Source organism: Primulina tabacum, chromosome 12 (assembly GCF_025594145.1).
Source record: "Primulina tabacum isolate GXHZ01 chromosome 12, ASM2559414v2, whole genome shotgun sequence".
Lineage (NCBI taxonomy): Eukaryota > Viridiplantae > Streptophyta > Magnoliopsida > Lamiales > Gesneriaceae > Primulina > Primulina tabacum.
In genome coordinates, this window is record NC_134561.1 from 38,069,231 (window position 1) to 38,085,513 (window position 16,283).

The 16,283-nt window shown below is 34.5% G+C and overlaps 1 protein-coding gene and 1 long non-coding RNA gene across 7 annotated transcripts; one reads left to right on the forward strand and one right to left on the reverse strand.

Moving 5' to 3' along the window:
- Positions 1–5,425: 5,425 nt before the first annotated feature.
- On the reverse strand, positions 5,426–11,639 carry LOC142520133 (uncharacterized). 6 transcript variants are annotated; one of them, XR_012813908.1, is made up of 8 exons: positions 11,488–11,639; positions 9,621–11,110; positions 8,729–8,913; positions 8,455–8,625; positions 7,231–7,683; positions 6,648–7,123; positions 6,123–6,174; positions 5,426–6,016 (listed from the first exon to the last, which is right to left on the reverse strand). XR_012813908.1 is itself a non-coding variant. In XM_075623132.1 (7 exons), the coding sequence occupies exons 2-6, from the start codon at positions 11,104–11,106 to the stop codon at positions 6,677–6,679; spliced, it is 2,742 nt and encodes a 913-aa protein (XP_075479247.1). In that variant the 5' UTR covers positions 11,107–11,110; positions 11,488–11,639; the 3' UTR covers positions 5,427–6,016; positions 6,648–6,676. The 6 variants fall into 6 exon arrangements, 5 of the variants coding, with proteins under 5 accessions (XP_075479247.1, XP_075479248.1, XP_075479245.1 ...); XM_075623132.1 differs by lacking the exon at positions 6,123–6,174 and having other exon boundaries at positions 5,427–6,016; XM_075623133.1 differs by lacking the exon at positions 5,426–6,016 and having other exon boundaries at positions 6,046–6,174.
- Positions 6,150–6,781, forward strand: LOC142520135 (uncharacterized). The gene is made up of 2 exons (XR_012813909.1): positions 6,150–6,202; positions 6,420–6,781. It is a non-coding gene; the product is annotated as an uncharacterized LOC142520135 (long non-coding RNA).
- Positions 11,640–16,283: the final 4,644 nt, after the last annotated feature.

The window sequence follows — 16,283 nt, forward strand, 5'->3', positions numbered from 1 at the left end:
AGAATGGTGAATTGTTGATATTGTGTTGATTTATGAGTTGATCGGTATATCGAGAATCCGCCGTTATGCCGTCGAATTGTATTCAGGTTAAAGATTGAGTCCTATATGTATTGATAGAATGCACTTTGATCATGCAATTTCAGATTCTATTGGCAACTTTGATAGCGAGACTTCGACTACGACAGATTGTTCGACGAAAGGTATAATTCATGTTTTATTTGGGGAAGACACAACTCAAATGAGATTCAATTTGAGTTTCCCAGCCAAATCACATACTAGAATTGTTGTCTATCTTTTGATATGATTTTGATTTGTTTATGGACTTATATTCTAATCCCTTGATATGATGATGCCTTGTTTATGGATTATATTCAAGCATTTGAGATATGTGAGTCATTGGCAGACTTGTCAAACTAGACGTTCGGTGGTATCGACGCTTCGGATCAGATTCAATCCGATTGTAGACATTCGATACAGACAGGGCCGAAGTCTAGGAATAAGACGTACAGTTACCCTGATTGGGAGGGTAGGTGACAGACAGTGACGTCTTATTCACACCGGGATCCCTATAGTAGAGTCGAGTCGAGTCAAGACATGATTTGATTTGAATTGCATGCTCATATAGATTGGTTTCATAGACTATGGAACCCATTGTTATTGCTTTCATGCATGATTTATGATTATGTATTAGCATGCATGCATGTTTTATACTGGGATTTGTTCTCACCGGAGTTTCCGGCTGTTGTTATGTCTATATATGTGCATAACAACAGGTAGGGCAGGATCTGGGTCACGAAAAAGATGAGTTCGAGATAGCGTAGTGACTTCGGGCGCCGAAGATTACTAGTTGTTATAGTTTGTATTAAACACTGGTTTGTATGAATGTATCAGAACAAGACATGTAATTATGTTTATTGAAATAAAATAAAGAACTATCTTGTGCTTGTTTATATACATCTGAATTAATGTTAAAAAACAAAATTTTGACCCACATTTTTTGAATAAAGATCCGATTAATCCCGAAAAGAATTGAGTTAGAGCCCGGGTCCCCACACGCTGCATGCAACTAGAGTCACTTGACTTATATTTTAGGTTTTCTTTTTCTGCCTTAACTTTCTATAATGATTATGAGAGTCTTTAATACTCATTTATCATGTCATATAGTGCGGTGATAAGGTCATCTCATGTAAATTCATCAGAATTGAAGTCAAATGCCTCATCATCCACATCTTCTACTTCTGCATAATCCATCAAGTGAACAAGCATTGGATCGGCTCTTAATCACTTCACTTGATGGAGTCAACCCATTGTTTTTGCTCTGCTCAACAAGAAGCATTTTCTAGTTCATTTTTTAAAGACTTCTTGTCATCATTGGATCTTCATATCTCATTGGGCTTGGTCTCATCTTTCTTGAGCTAGTTGCAATCTGCAATATAATAATCATTCTTGCTACAGATAAAACATGTTTGACCATCATCTGTGTTTGACCTTTTTATGACAATGTTTAACAAATTTAGATGTTTTAGCGCATAAATTTATCAAACTTTTTGACAAGTAGTGACATGATCTCATTGTTAATCTGTTTTGTAGTCTTCTTGCATGGAGGCTCTTCGTTGATTATGGATGGTTCTTCTTTAATCCGGATGTCTAGATCAAACTCATATACTTTGAGGTCTGAAAAAAAATTATGGACATCATCTTTACATATCATTCTCTGTGCAGAGCTCACATCAGCTTCAAAGAAAGCTTACGGTTAATGTATTCTTTGCCAAGAGTAGCAAGCTCAATTCATTTAAAGTTTCTCTCAGCTTCATCTTGGCATTAGGGATGTAATCGAGTCAAGCCGAGCCGAACTCTTGAATGTTTGAGCTTGGTTCGTTTATAATCGAGCCGAGCTCGAGCTTTATTTAACGAATATATGCATGGCTCACGAGCTTATTCAAGCCTTTATCGAGCCTAAACAAGCTTAATAAATATGAACTATACATTTAAATTTTCATTAAATTAATTAAAAAGTAAATTATATATTTAAAGAAAAATATATTATTCTTATTAAAATTTGTAAATTTATTATAATAAATAAATTTAATAGATTTTTCTATATATTTCATAAATAATATGCAAAATCAATAAATCAAATATCAAAACTATTATTTTTTCATTTAAAAGATTACTTATGAACTTACCAACGAACATATTCACGAGATAACGAGCCGAATATTGTAAAGCTTGAGTTTGGTTTGTTTATCTTAACGAGCCTCATTAAACGAGCTCAAACGAGTTTTTATCGAATCGAGCTTCGAATAGCTCACGAACGGTTTAGTTCGTTTACATCCCTACTTGGCATTGTCAAACTTCTGCATGACAACAATGATTTTGTTTTCTTTTGTTTAGTAATATCTTTCACACAACTAGTCAACTTCTCCCAGACCTCTTTAGAGGTTGAGCACATCTTGATCTTTATAAACATGTTTTTTGTCTATAGTTTTGTGAAAGATGTCCTTGGACACAATGTCTAGATTGACCTTCTTCTTTTCTTTGGTATTCAACTCCGACCGATGCTTCTCCTCCATCTGAGTTCCACCTTCAGTAATTGCATTGACAATGTTTTTTTTAGGATCTTCATGAGACAGTCTGTGATGGCATACCCTTGTCATCATCTTGAGTAGAAAGATGTGTTTGGATGCATATTTTTCGATCATCATAATCTTATTTTGAGAAAATATGAATCTTTTAAAAGAAGCCATGAATACATTTATATCAAAGTTCGAGAAAACCCTATATCTGATATAACTTATTATGATCGAGTTTAAAGGGGTGAATAAACTCTTGAAAGTCTTTTCGAAATAAATGTGCTTGAGATGGTTATAAAATCGGACTCAACAATTTTTAACTGTAAAAATAATTTTTTCGGCCGGACATATTTAGCTACACCATTTTAAAATATTTTTCAGAGTGTGGAACAGTCCTTTGGATGGATTTGGAGAAAAATATAATCAAGTGACTAAGCATTTAACAGTACAAACTAGAAAAATAAGAAATACAATAGATTTTATTGAAGTTCAAAGACTTAATCTTTCTATGTCTCTCCTTCTTCTATTTAGGAAAAACGAACTACAAGATTTTGATTTTACAACTTGTACAAATCAACTTTAAGTTATGACTTATCACTTGTCTAAATTGAAAATTCTATTACAACTCAAACAAACAAAACAGCTATAAAAATGTATGAATTTTTATATTCAAATTTTCGATAACTCTAAGTAGTTAACCTTCAAACAACTGCTTTTGAAGTTGTAGGAAGCCCTGTTTGATCTTTATAATCTGTAAAGACTTGAAAACGAAGGATAGTGAGCTGTTTGATAATTTTTCAAGTAAGAGAGCTCGAGAGCTTGATAGAGAATATTTGCAAACTTGTTTCAAATTATGTTCATTATTGTGTGTATGTCTGTAACCTTCGAAGGATTGAGGGCACTCTCTTTTTATAGTTGAACTAGACTTCAATGTCCAAATCATTGGCAACGTTCAAATTTTACTTTTCTGATGTAAAATCAGTTTTCCTTTGTATTTTCTTGATTTATCGTACATTGCATTAAAATATTGTTGGTGCATCGTCAAATATGAAAATTAAGACTCTGAATAGTTTATACTTTATATAAAAAGAGATAAGACTGCAATAATTCACGCTCTTATTGGGAGACATTATGATATTCTAATATCCTTGTTCATGTGCATGATTGGTCAAAATTTTTTTTTGATATCAACGACGTGGTAGGTAGGATTGCTTTGAATTTACTGAAATCCAGCTCGAAGACCAAATGCACTAAATCTTGAAGAGTCTGGTTGGACCATAGGAATGTCCGGTGTGATTACTAAAATAATCTAGCTCGAAGAATCTAGTCAGACACTTGAGCGATTGGAAAGTCCGGCTAGATATAAAATCTGGTTAGACGCTCGTATGATCCATCTCAAAGAATCCAGTTCTAGGATAAAATACAGCCAGATTTCTTGAACTCCTTCTCGACACCTGTAAATACATAAAATGGTGGTTGGATCCTATAACGAACACTATTTGTTATAATTACAATTAAGGAATTGAAATTTTACACATGTCAAGCTTGAGGGTATACATAATCAAGACTCATATGTAATAATGTATGATATTTACTATATGCGGCAATTGCTCTTTGAGGACTGCTTCTACATAGTCGAGCCATAGACAACAATTTAGTGCTTACTTGAATGCAACCAGTTTTCACTTTCCTATCTATTTTTTTCTTTAATTATTTTCAATTTAAATATTTTTTTCTTCTATTTTGTAGGTGTTGAATTTTCAGTAATGACTTAGCTCAAATCCCGAGGAATTTTTTAAAGATAAAAGATTATCAGTTGAGTATATGCAGCAGCTTGTGACTCTCTCCCCGATGATTATTCAAGAGTGCAAATTTGTTATGGAAGTTTTTATTTACTGCTTATTTTATGCTTTGATGCATATTTTTTAAAGTGGTAATAGAACACTGAGGATAATGTCGATATTAAAAGTTTTGGGGGATGTTTGTTTGTCTTACATCACAATACTTAACATGTTCTTTAATATTTAATCCTCGAGCATCGAAATCTTGAAAAAAATTTCTGATTGTTTTTTAGACACTGCAATTATAATTACAGACACACTAATTGACTTTCAGAATTTTTTCTGTTTATCAAGAGATTGCATTACGTCTTGAATTGATTGAGATGAAGTGTAATTGCATTTGAGGGATTTAGGCACGAGCTAGTTTTGTATCAAATTTTGAGACATTAGATGCACTTGAGATCAAACTTATATGAATTAATTGTGAATTGGCGAGAAGTGAACTCATGGAAAAAATGAAACGATCTAGAACATTTCTAATTATCCTTTGAAATGAAAATCCTCCCACCTTTAGTGGAGAAGGGTATGGAAGACGAACATATGGAGCATTTCATGAAAAAAGAACGATCATCAAACTAAAACATTTTTTAGGAGTACGAGTTTTTTACTTTAACACTGCATGTGTCTCATTATTTTGATATTTTTAGTGAATTCTTGAGTTCTCAAGTTACAACAAAAGTGAATTTTATATTTCAAAGTGTGATTGTTTGATTGGGTGTGAAAAATTTTGGTGGGTTGAAAAATGTTTATTATGTCATCGGCTCGTTTTTCCTTTTCTAGTATCATTCATTAGGCAATATTTTGTATTTTCATTTTGCTGCCTCGGCTCGTTTTTCCTTTTCTTCATTCATATTAGAGAGATCAATAACCAACAACCTTCCTTGGGATATGTCATATCATGGCCTATTTATAGTTGTTGCCCAATTTCTGCCCCAAAATGATATGTCACGCACGATAGATTAAGCTTCATTAGCTCTTAACATTGAACGACTCCTCAATTCAGTCTCCCAACTCAACTCGTAAGAATATCCTGAAACTAATGCATATTGACAATGTATTGAAGGCTTAGGAGTATAAAGGAGAAAGTTAATTATTTTATGATTGCTATTTTTTGTGTCATTTCTATTGCTTTTATCAACTTAGATCAGATAGCAGCCCCTGGCTCGATTTTTCCTTGTGTAGTGCAATCTCTCGTGATTCTTCTCATCCCTTTCTTCCAGGTTCATTACCATCCTTTCGTATGTTTACAATTTTGTTTTCAATCTTGTCACCATGCTTCGTCCCTCTTCGGACCGTCTGGATGGTTCAATGTAGTTTACTATTTTTTCCAGCAACTAAAGAACAGATCATCACTACATTGGACAACATAAAGAAATACAAAAGCTATGGATTTTGGAGATAGTAAACTAATGCAAATTAATTGTTACCTATTAAACTTGGTGCAAGGAGTTTTCAGTGGAAGAGCGTATCTGACATAACTGAGAGTCTGAGACATCAGATAAGGCCTCCAACAACGTTGTTCTTTCCTCAACTCACCACAATCTCGCTTATGCTGGCTTCTAGTTAACTTGGAAGCTTAGTAACTTGGCATAAATTTTAGAACTACAGAAAGTAAAATCATAGATGTCATCAAACTCAGCAATCGCCAAAAATTTAGATGTATGGAAGCTGAAAAGAAGCCCGGATTCATGGAAAAAATGCCCATTACCGGTTTCTTTTTTTAACAACACCATGCTTTGATTCGAATCCAGGTCCGTATTCTTGGAAATGAGAACCAACATTAAGTAGGTTAATTCAGTAACTTGGCATAAATTTACAACTACAAAAAGTAAAATCATAGATGTCATCAAACTTAGCAAACGCCAAAAAGTTACATATATGGAATCAGAAAAGTCCGGATTCATGGAAAAATGCACATTACCGGTTTCCTTTAAATTTTAACACCACCTGCTTGTTTGGAATCCAGTTATGTATTCTTGTAAATGAGGTGCAACAACATTAATAGATTAATTCAGTCATACAACGTTTATCTATTACCAAAGATTCACAAAAAAACCTGGCAATGAAAAAGTTAAGCATTCCCTTCTACTAGATCAAGGAAAATGAGAAATGCAAATTATACAACTCAGCTCAATAGCGAGAAGTAAAGAAAAAAATTCCCAACAATAAGCACAGACTAATTCTCAAATGGAAGACAGTTATCCAGCTGAAGGTTAAGCATATAATTTCATACCGAAAAGAGTGAAGAGGAAGCCCGAACAACTATGCACCTCGCTTCATCCTTTTTATTCTCTCCAAGGCACCAAGATGGGCATCATTATCTTTGCTTTCAGAAATAGTTGAATCAGGAGCTTCCACGTCTTTATCGGATTCTTCTCTTTTCCGCACCAGACCTCCAAACACAGCTGTTGGAACATCTTTCTGCGCTATCTCAACCTTCTCATCATCTTCAGAATCACTTTCTTCTGGAAGCTCTATATCCTCCCTATTTGATACGGACTCGCCTTCATTTTGCATCCCCCCACTGACAAATCCTAATCGTCTACCACTATCTTTAACTTTGGCATCGTTGAGAGTGGGGACTAACTGCCTTTCGAGGGCAGCCATTTCATCATCATCGACACCAGCTTTCTTTAGTACGTCCTTTGCCTCATCAAGGGTCTGCATTTGATCCTTTTGCATCAAATACTCTGGAAGGATATAATGTGTCTGAAATGGGAACTAGAAGAATTAGGGATATGGCTCGAAAAAAATTTATGAGGCGCAGAGAAACAAAAAAAACTGAAAAATAATAGCCATCTTAGCATAACTTCTACCTGGCTATAGCTTGCAGAAACACTTCTTTTAACTCGGAGCATCTCTCGGAAAGTATCTTCATTTCCATGCTGCACTTCAAACTCGTGCCACTTATTCCAGAAGTCAGGGTCAGATCTAGGGTCAGCAAACTGTGAAGCATGTTTATATAATGCACGACTGCGGTCAATTTCTCCGAGGCTTCTCTCAAGCTCCGCATACTTCGAACACATGACCTTGACATCTTTGTCAGGGAGGCCAGATTCTATTGCTTGTTCATAAATCTCTCGCGTTTTCGGTACACCAAATATTTCAGCAGCACGGGCTATGTATATTTCATACATGCCCATTTTTTCATTAGCAGGGACAGCTTTTGTTGCCTGATCGTATACTCTCATTGCTCTTTTAGCCAGACCAAAGTCTTCTTCTAGCTTTGCATATTGAAGATACAGAGGTTTCACTGCTTCTGCAGGTGCCTGGTTATGTGGAACATATTTAGCAAGTAAATTTATAAAGAAATATGCCAAACAATGATGCACTAGTAAAGAAAAACCATCATAGTAAAGGAAAACAAACAGTAAGGTTTATTTATGATTAAAAGTTTTCCTGCAAGCTAATAAACAGACACAACAACCATATATAGACGATTTAATTAGGGAAATGATCTAACATGGCTAGATACAGTAATCAGCAAGGGTAAGGACATCAAAAAAATATAACCACCAACAAACTCATCAATAAATGTTGCTCCAGCACCCTCAAAATTTCATGAATTATTAACCATTCTATCTAGTAGAAAGACACTGCAATCAGCATATGACTGAATTTCAGATCGTTCAAATAGATCTTTGCATGATACATCAGTTCTTTAATAAAATAAAACAAAATCAAATCTGAAAATATCCCCTGATAAGTTTTAGCTCTGGCTAATCTCCAGTAAAGTTACAATGATACATTTAATTCCCAGGAATTTTGAAAGACTTATATTCTAAATTTGTGTCAGTTTTACTTTGCAATGTCCAATCCGGTGGCCGGATATCTCAATTGTGATGGTCACTATGCTATCAAGGTTCTAATACACATTTCAATAAAAATAAAAAAAAATCAAATAACCACGAAACTTCACTCTGAATCCTCTGGCTCACATTTTCGTTGATCATAAAAAATTAGTTAAAATAAATGCAAAACACCACTCACCAATACACATAAAATTATCATAGTCGAAGAAAATAATTAAATGGACATACCATTTCAACAGCATGCTCAAATAACTCTCGTGCACGTTCTAGCTTTGATTTCCCATATCTCTTGACAAACTTTGAAAGGTAAGTGACCCAGATATCTTTCACATGGGGGTATTTGAAAATCTTCACACCTCTCTCATAAACCTTAAAAGCATCTTCAAAGTACTTGTTATCCTGGGAAAATCTCATGTGAAAATAAATTTGTCAGACAACCATAATTTGAAGGGTAAAGGTAGAGAAGAAAGGAAGCAATACCACAACAGAATTCCCAACTTACTTCTAAGAGCATTGAATAGTTTATAATAATTTGGGGTGTGGCTATTCTCAAATCTAATACTCTTTCGTAAACTGCACGAGTTGACTCCAGACTACCCAAGCTTTCCTCCAAATCCACATAGAACGTCCAAAGCTTAAGAGACTTGTGAAGCATAATTTGCACCGGTTTGTTGCCATCAGCAGCCACTGCATAAACGAGAGAACAAATATTCAAGATTGCAATTGATAGAACAAGAAGCCAACATAGATGGCAGCGCAAATGTGAAAAAGAATATTCTGCGTACTTTGCTATTTCATTTTTTCGGTAAGAGTTGAAATTTATTAATAAAAATATTATTTACAACTGAGAGATAATTCATCCTTTTGACGAATCTAACAAAACAACAGATTGATAATCCAATTTGGATACCCAGCATAGGCTTTTTGAGGTCTTAGTCTAGGTATTACAAAGTGCAACCCAATACTTGGTGTTCCCATACATTTAGATGTGCCACCTCACATTCTTCACATAATCGCACATTTTCACCAGCTTCATTATTTTCTAAATCCTCTCTCTTCTAAATACAAAATTGAAGTTCATAAGTGTGGTGCTTGTACACTGTAATTATTCTCTCAAACTTTGCTACAAGTTGTTATGACGAGGTAATTTCCTCGTGTCCTAGAAGAAATTATCAAATGAGTGCGATACTGCGATTAACAAAAAGAACACATTGCAGCTGCTCTTGGAAGTTTGAAAAAATATGATAGACCTATAACTTCGCAACTATATAGCATAATCTAACCACCACTTTTAAGAAAAAAATATACACCAAAACAAAATAACAGAGATAATTAACCATATTACTAGACCAAACAAGCAAAACAGAAAATTGCAAACAACTGGGAGATATTACCTCTTCTCTTGACCTCAACTGATGGCTCTGCAGTAGCTCGACGCATCAAATCTAGTGCAACCTTAAAATTTTTGTGCCTGAGCTCCATCTCCGCCCATTCACACCAAATACTGGCCAGATGGTCCACAGCCTTAAAATTGACCTGTACTGCCTTGTCAAAAATCACCCGGGCATTAGCAACATCTCGGTGACTCTCGTACAACTTAGCAAATGCAACCCACAAAGTATGCGGCTTCCCAACAGCCTTCATCGGATCTACTGTCCTCACTGCCTCCGTGTAAGTCAAAATTTGCTTCGTGGGGTTCCCTTCAAAGAGCTTAACCCTCCGGTGCCACTGCTCTACATTATGAGGATTTTGCCTCAAGAGCACACTGTTAGCTAACTCTGGTCTCCTATCCATCAGATACTCCAACCTTGCCAACCTCATATCCACATCCTTGTCATCCTTCAACCAAAATGTGTCAATGCTCTTCTTCAACTTCTCAAAATCCAACCTATCATCCACCTCCTCCTTTTCCTTCTCTTCATTTTCATTCTCCTCGTTATCCTCGTCATCACTAAGATCCATATTTTCCATCTTAATGGACAACATACTCTCTTCAAACTGAGAATATGCATCAAATATAACACTAAAATCCCTCACCGTAATCACTGTAGTCATGCCTTCCTCAAAAATATCTCTGGCCTTCTCCAGTAATCCCCTCCTAATATAATAATCCGCCAATGATGTCCAAAGTCTGCCAACCTCATCCGTAAATTTCTTAATTCCTCCCCGAATTATTGCATCCACATTCAACCCTGATACCTCACTAGCATGTTGTGTCAACAGGTCGCACAATTCCAGCCACAACCTGTGCTTTGTCTTCCCCTTTAGAGAGTAAAATTGATCGTCATTCAACACCCCTGCCAGCCTCTCTGAAGCTTCCTGCCACAACTCTGAATTAACCAAAAACTCAATAAATTCCTCAATATGACTCGGGTCATACTTCAAGTACCTCCTGTACACTCTCAATGAAGTTTCAACAGGTACACCCTTCTGTGAAACAAATACTAAATAATGTTCCCAAACCCTATCATGTTGGGTAACTGGGAGAGCGCACAAAGCTCTATCAAAGGTGTGCCGCGTCTTGGAAATCAACTTCTGACGAGTCAATGACTGCAAATACATTATCCAAATGCGAGGCATCTTATGCATTGTCGCCAGAGCTCGCTCGAACGTGTTGTTCAAGGTTTGGTACTGTGAGTGATTAATAGGCAGATTCCTAACTAGCTCAAGGCGTTCCCGGAGGTATGCGTGCCAAAGCTTGTAGCTTCCTGGCAACGCCTTGAGAGCTCGCTCATAAATAATGGCACGCTTTCTGAAAGGGGCTTCTACGCGGGCAATTAAATACCGCCACCAAAGTTTGACGCTATTCGGGTTGCGGAGCACTTCTTCTTCGTAAAGGTAGTCCTCTTCACTTGGATACAGCTCCTGTGGTATCGCCATATCACTGAGTAACAGAAGCACGATTATCATATATTTTTCAAAAAAAAAAAACCAAGAGAACTTGCAATATTCATTTCATAAAATATGTTCACTCACAATTATCAGATATTTTTCTGACAAGTGATTTTGTTGTATGCTCAAATGTAATCTGTCAACCAATCAAACCATTTCCAACCATCCAAACACATGCCAGCAGAATTAAATCGAGTTGGGTCATTTACCATTGAACTTTATTGTTGCCAATAAATTAGTGGAAAACTCAAAACTGAATAAATCTGAATAAATGGAAAACTTAAAACTGAATAAAATCTCATAGTAAATCGAGCAGTATATGAAACATGAGAAAAAACGATAATCAAAATAATGGGAAAAAAAAATTACCTCTCACGAGAATCGAGCTCTCGTCCGTTGGTTCGAAAGTTAGGTTAAGGGCAACAATGAAGAAAAATCAGAACGATGGAGAGTCGACAGACGAAGAGGATGAAGTTGGGTGTTGGGTCGGTTTTCTTGTTGGTTTAGGAATAAAAAGATTGGGTGTTGTTTAAACCCATTGCCCAAACACACACACACACACACACACACACATTAAGAATTGAAATTTGAAAGTGAAAATAAGTCCAATAATAAAATTATTATAAATAAATAAATGTATACCGGTTTAATTGATTTAACCGATTTTTAAAATTAAAAACCAAAAATTGAACCGATTAAACTGAATTGATCTATCTTTTAAAAAAACACAACCGAACTCTCGTTCTAATCAAATCAAAATTTTCGATTTAATTTGGTTCGATTGATTATTTCGATACACAAAGTTTTATTTGCTGGAAAAGTTGTATGCCCACTTCAAGTAATATTCTATTAAACATTTATTGAACATTTTTTAGTGTGCTGCATTTCATTCAGTAAGTTGACATATATATATGTAGCATATTATTATTGGTTTTTACCATTATATTTGATCAAAATAAAATTTGGCCCCACTCAAAAAAATAATAAACTTTCAGCCAGCAGACGAAAAATTTCTAGTTACGCTGAGGGCACAAGAAGGAATAGGGAATAAGAGCAGTGGTCGAGCGAAGCAAGCCTGAATAATTATCAATGGTTTGAAGGCGGGTTGCGTTACTAGTTTAGTGGCTCGTTTGAATGTGGATCTAGACGAGCCGACCCGTTTGGGTTGTAGGTTGGAGTGGGGAGAGCTAGCTAGTGCCTAGTCAGTTTTATTTTACATTTTTATTATATTATTTTAATAGTTTATGTATGGTTGATGAATTTTGAGATGATTTATATATAGTTGGCGAGTTTTAAATTATTTATTATATTTGATGAAATTTGAAATGTTTATATTATTTATAACGTTTTATGTATCAGTGTCATTTTTCTATAATTAATTTGTTTGTTTTCCTCTTTTTCTATCTCCGATTTATCATTTTTCTTGGGTATTCTGGAGTCAATTCGTGCAATTGAATACCACAACACTGGAGCTGGTCATGATGCAGTTGTAGAGTTAGATGGAAGATTGAAGAATATATCGTTGTCGAGTTTTTGATATTGATAGATTTCCGTGTACATATTATTGCAGTTGAAAATTATTCATCTGAAAAACTTCCATTGTCGTCTCAGCCCATGGAGTAAGATGTCGTGTTGAAGCAACAACAAATTTGCGGTGATTATTAAACCACGGTGATATAAGGTTTTGAATAGCATCCAACAAAGGAATCATTGGTAACTCGCGCGCAAACACCAATTTGGCATTGGTCCATTAGTTTTCATAATGTTATATGGAGACCAAGAAAATATTTTCTTGCTCATTTTTCTCGATCAATTATGCCTCTGCATATTTTCTGATACCTAGATAGCTGTTTTTCTTCTATTTGTATAATTCATCAAACTCAACTTGCCTATAAGCTTTAGCAGCTCGCATAAACAATGCAATTCCACCTACCTTGAACTTCGTCCTTGACTTGAAGTTTTGTCCAAGATGCCACATGCAACGCCAGTGTCGTGCTTGCTTTTACACAAAGGCAAGACCATTGATGATTATTTTATACCTATCAAAAATAAAACTAGCTCATTGATGTATGTGATTTTTACGTGTTTTATTATGTCATTTTGAGTCTCATTCTTGTATGTTTTATTAATGTTACGTTTATTTTTAGTTCTTTTTATTTTATATAATGTATGTTGGTTGTCCATCACGTGTTTGGGTGGATTTGTAGAGACTTTATCAAGAAAAGAGGAATTAAGAGCCTAAATTCGAGGAAGCAACGCTAGGGTGGATGAACTTGACCCTCCGGCACGCAAATGAAGAAAATAACGAAGAAATTCGATCACGGTGCACTAGGGCGGATGAACTTGACAGCACTAGCGCGTTTGCGGAATTGAAAAAGAGAACTTTGCGTAGAGCTCGTGCTGCAGTGGATGAACTTGGCTGCCCTAGCACACTCGAAAAAAAAAATAGAACAAGAAGTCGAGCATCTAGCGCTAGGATGGATGAACTTGGCATTCCCAGCACGGTCCCAATATGAAAATTATTTTGGTTGATTTGTTTAATATTTTTTTATGGCTACCTATATGGAAAGCCTAACATTCGAGTTTTAGGGCATTCATTCAACACTTTTGAGAGATTTTATCATCTTGGAGAGCAGCCGCATACAAGAGGGACAATCCAGAGTCGAGGAACCGAGCACGAAGTGAAGATTTCTTGCAACGACTCCTGGTTCTCGTTCTTCTTTTTATATCTTTTGAAAGTATTTGTTTAACATAATGTTAAGATTGTGTGTATCAGATATAAATGTTGTCTCGGATGTTGTAACCATGTGACACCATACAACATAATAATATAACGTACAAATAAATAACTAAAAGTAACACATAGCTAATTATGTATTTGTGCGATGTCTCAAGGCAAAATAATCACTAGAAAAGAAATCGATTTTACAAAACTAATACTAGTGAAGAAACGAAAAACTATCATCCTTAACAAGTCAAAGAAGTAAATTGCATCTTAAAATATCAGTAAAAAATAACCAAACACAAAAATACAAATCTATGTGGCTCAAATTTGGAGCAACAAAACAATTCTTCAATCAACATTTTATAAGGGTGTTGTCTTCAAATATCTCCAATACGTCACGACAACATAGTGAAACATCGATGCTTCTTCTTTGCGATTTCTTCAAAGAAATCTTTCTTTTTTATCTCGTATCTCGCACATCTCGTTTTTCTTTGGTGCAACAATTATACTCCAATATATATAGGTTTATGTTGATCTTAATAGTATTTCTTGAATAAATTTTTAAACGATAAAGAAGTAGTCTTTCGTTAGAAAACAAATTCTTTTAAACAAAAAAGATCAAAACTAGAGTTTAAGAAACTCAATATTTTAGAAAGACAAAACTCTTATGCAATATCTTATCAAAAAAAAAAATTTAAGGAATTGTGTTTTTCAATGCAAGTTACGTTTCCTTTCATCTTTAATTAAGAAATATTGTTTAATTTTGGTTTTGATAATTTCATGATGATGCTTAGTGGCTGAACTCTTTTATTTGTTGGGATTTTAAGATGTCCTACTCCGAGATGTTGTTTTATCTAACTATTCGACATTTGATTCATACTTGATTGTGTGTGTGTGTGTTTTTTTTTTTTAATAATTAATGTGTAGCTGACTTTGATAATATTTTATATTGTGTATGGAGTCGAAATAATAGTTTGTAATAAGAACGACTAATATAATTCGTGGATTTAAAATTTATATAGATATATGAAATTGAATACATGTTGATAGTACTAGTCTAATAGATCAAAAGCTACGAGATTCTATAAATCATGAATGTATTCACTTTTGATAGATATTAGAATACATTTAATTATTTCAGCGTGTTGAGTTAGTTTAGCATATCCTGATAGAATGTGCTAATAATTTAGAGAATTCTGTTAAAAGTATGAATAAATGTCGAATTTAATTATATGAATTAATGCTAGGTTGGTGAACCATGATTCCCAACAAATTCATTTCCAATTGATTATTAACATTCATTTTAATTGATTGTTTTCATTTATTCACTGAATTATATTTTTCTTTGAATTTAGTAGATAAATCGCAATTTAAAATATCGTTTATACTCTATTAAAAATTGTTTATGAAAATAACAATTGTGTGATACAATTCAAGTAATTTTCCAAAAACCAAGTCCAAGATGCTTCGCTTTTTGAATCGACAACTACCCGAGCAATAAGATATTGATGGTGGTTTCTATCTTGTGTACTGCCTATCATTCAAATACTCACAATCAACAACTATCTTCTTCCTCGTATAAGTAAATCATGCGATACATGCATGGTATGCCAAAAACATGTATTTGAAGCTACCATCTTCGTTATTCAAATGTGTTGTTCACCCTGGATTCACATCTTCAATCATCTAAAATTAACGATACAATCTGATTTCCGTTATATTCGGACTCTAGAAATCTGAAAATGAAATAGGAGATAAAAGAGTACGTATAGATACAGAGGCGGAGGCACATACGTATGTACCCGGGCCAATTTTTTTAAAAAAATTTATATGTAAATTTTGTATAGTTTTTGGAATAATATGATAGTAGCCCGAGTAGATCAATTTAAAATATTAAAAGATTCTACGGTTTAAAATTCTAGTCCGGGTAGAATCATATTTCTGGCTCCACCACTGTATAGATAATAGAATATTAGATATACTAAACAATTATTTAACAAAAAAAAATCAGAATATTTCCTAAAAAAATCAGAATATCTCACATTACAAGCGGTATACAGCAACTTCAGATCATTAATTACATATGAAGGGCAAAACAAATATAATTAATTTAAAATGCTTTACTACTCCATAAAAAATTAATGCTTTTAAAATAATATTTTTTAACTAACGAGTAGGTCTCTTATGAGACAGTCTCACGGATCTTTATCTGTGAGACGGGTCAACCCTACCGATATTCACAATAAAAAGTAATATTCTTAACATAAAAAGTAATATTTTTTTATGAATGACACAAATAAGAGATCCGTCTCACAAATACGACCCGTGAAATCGTCTCACACAAGTTTTTGCCTTAACTAAATATGCCTCTTCTTTGTGTTATATATATATTTGCTTAACCGAGCCGATTCGGGACCCAAAAAGTCTTGGATCGGTTCAA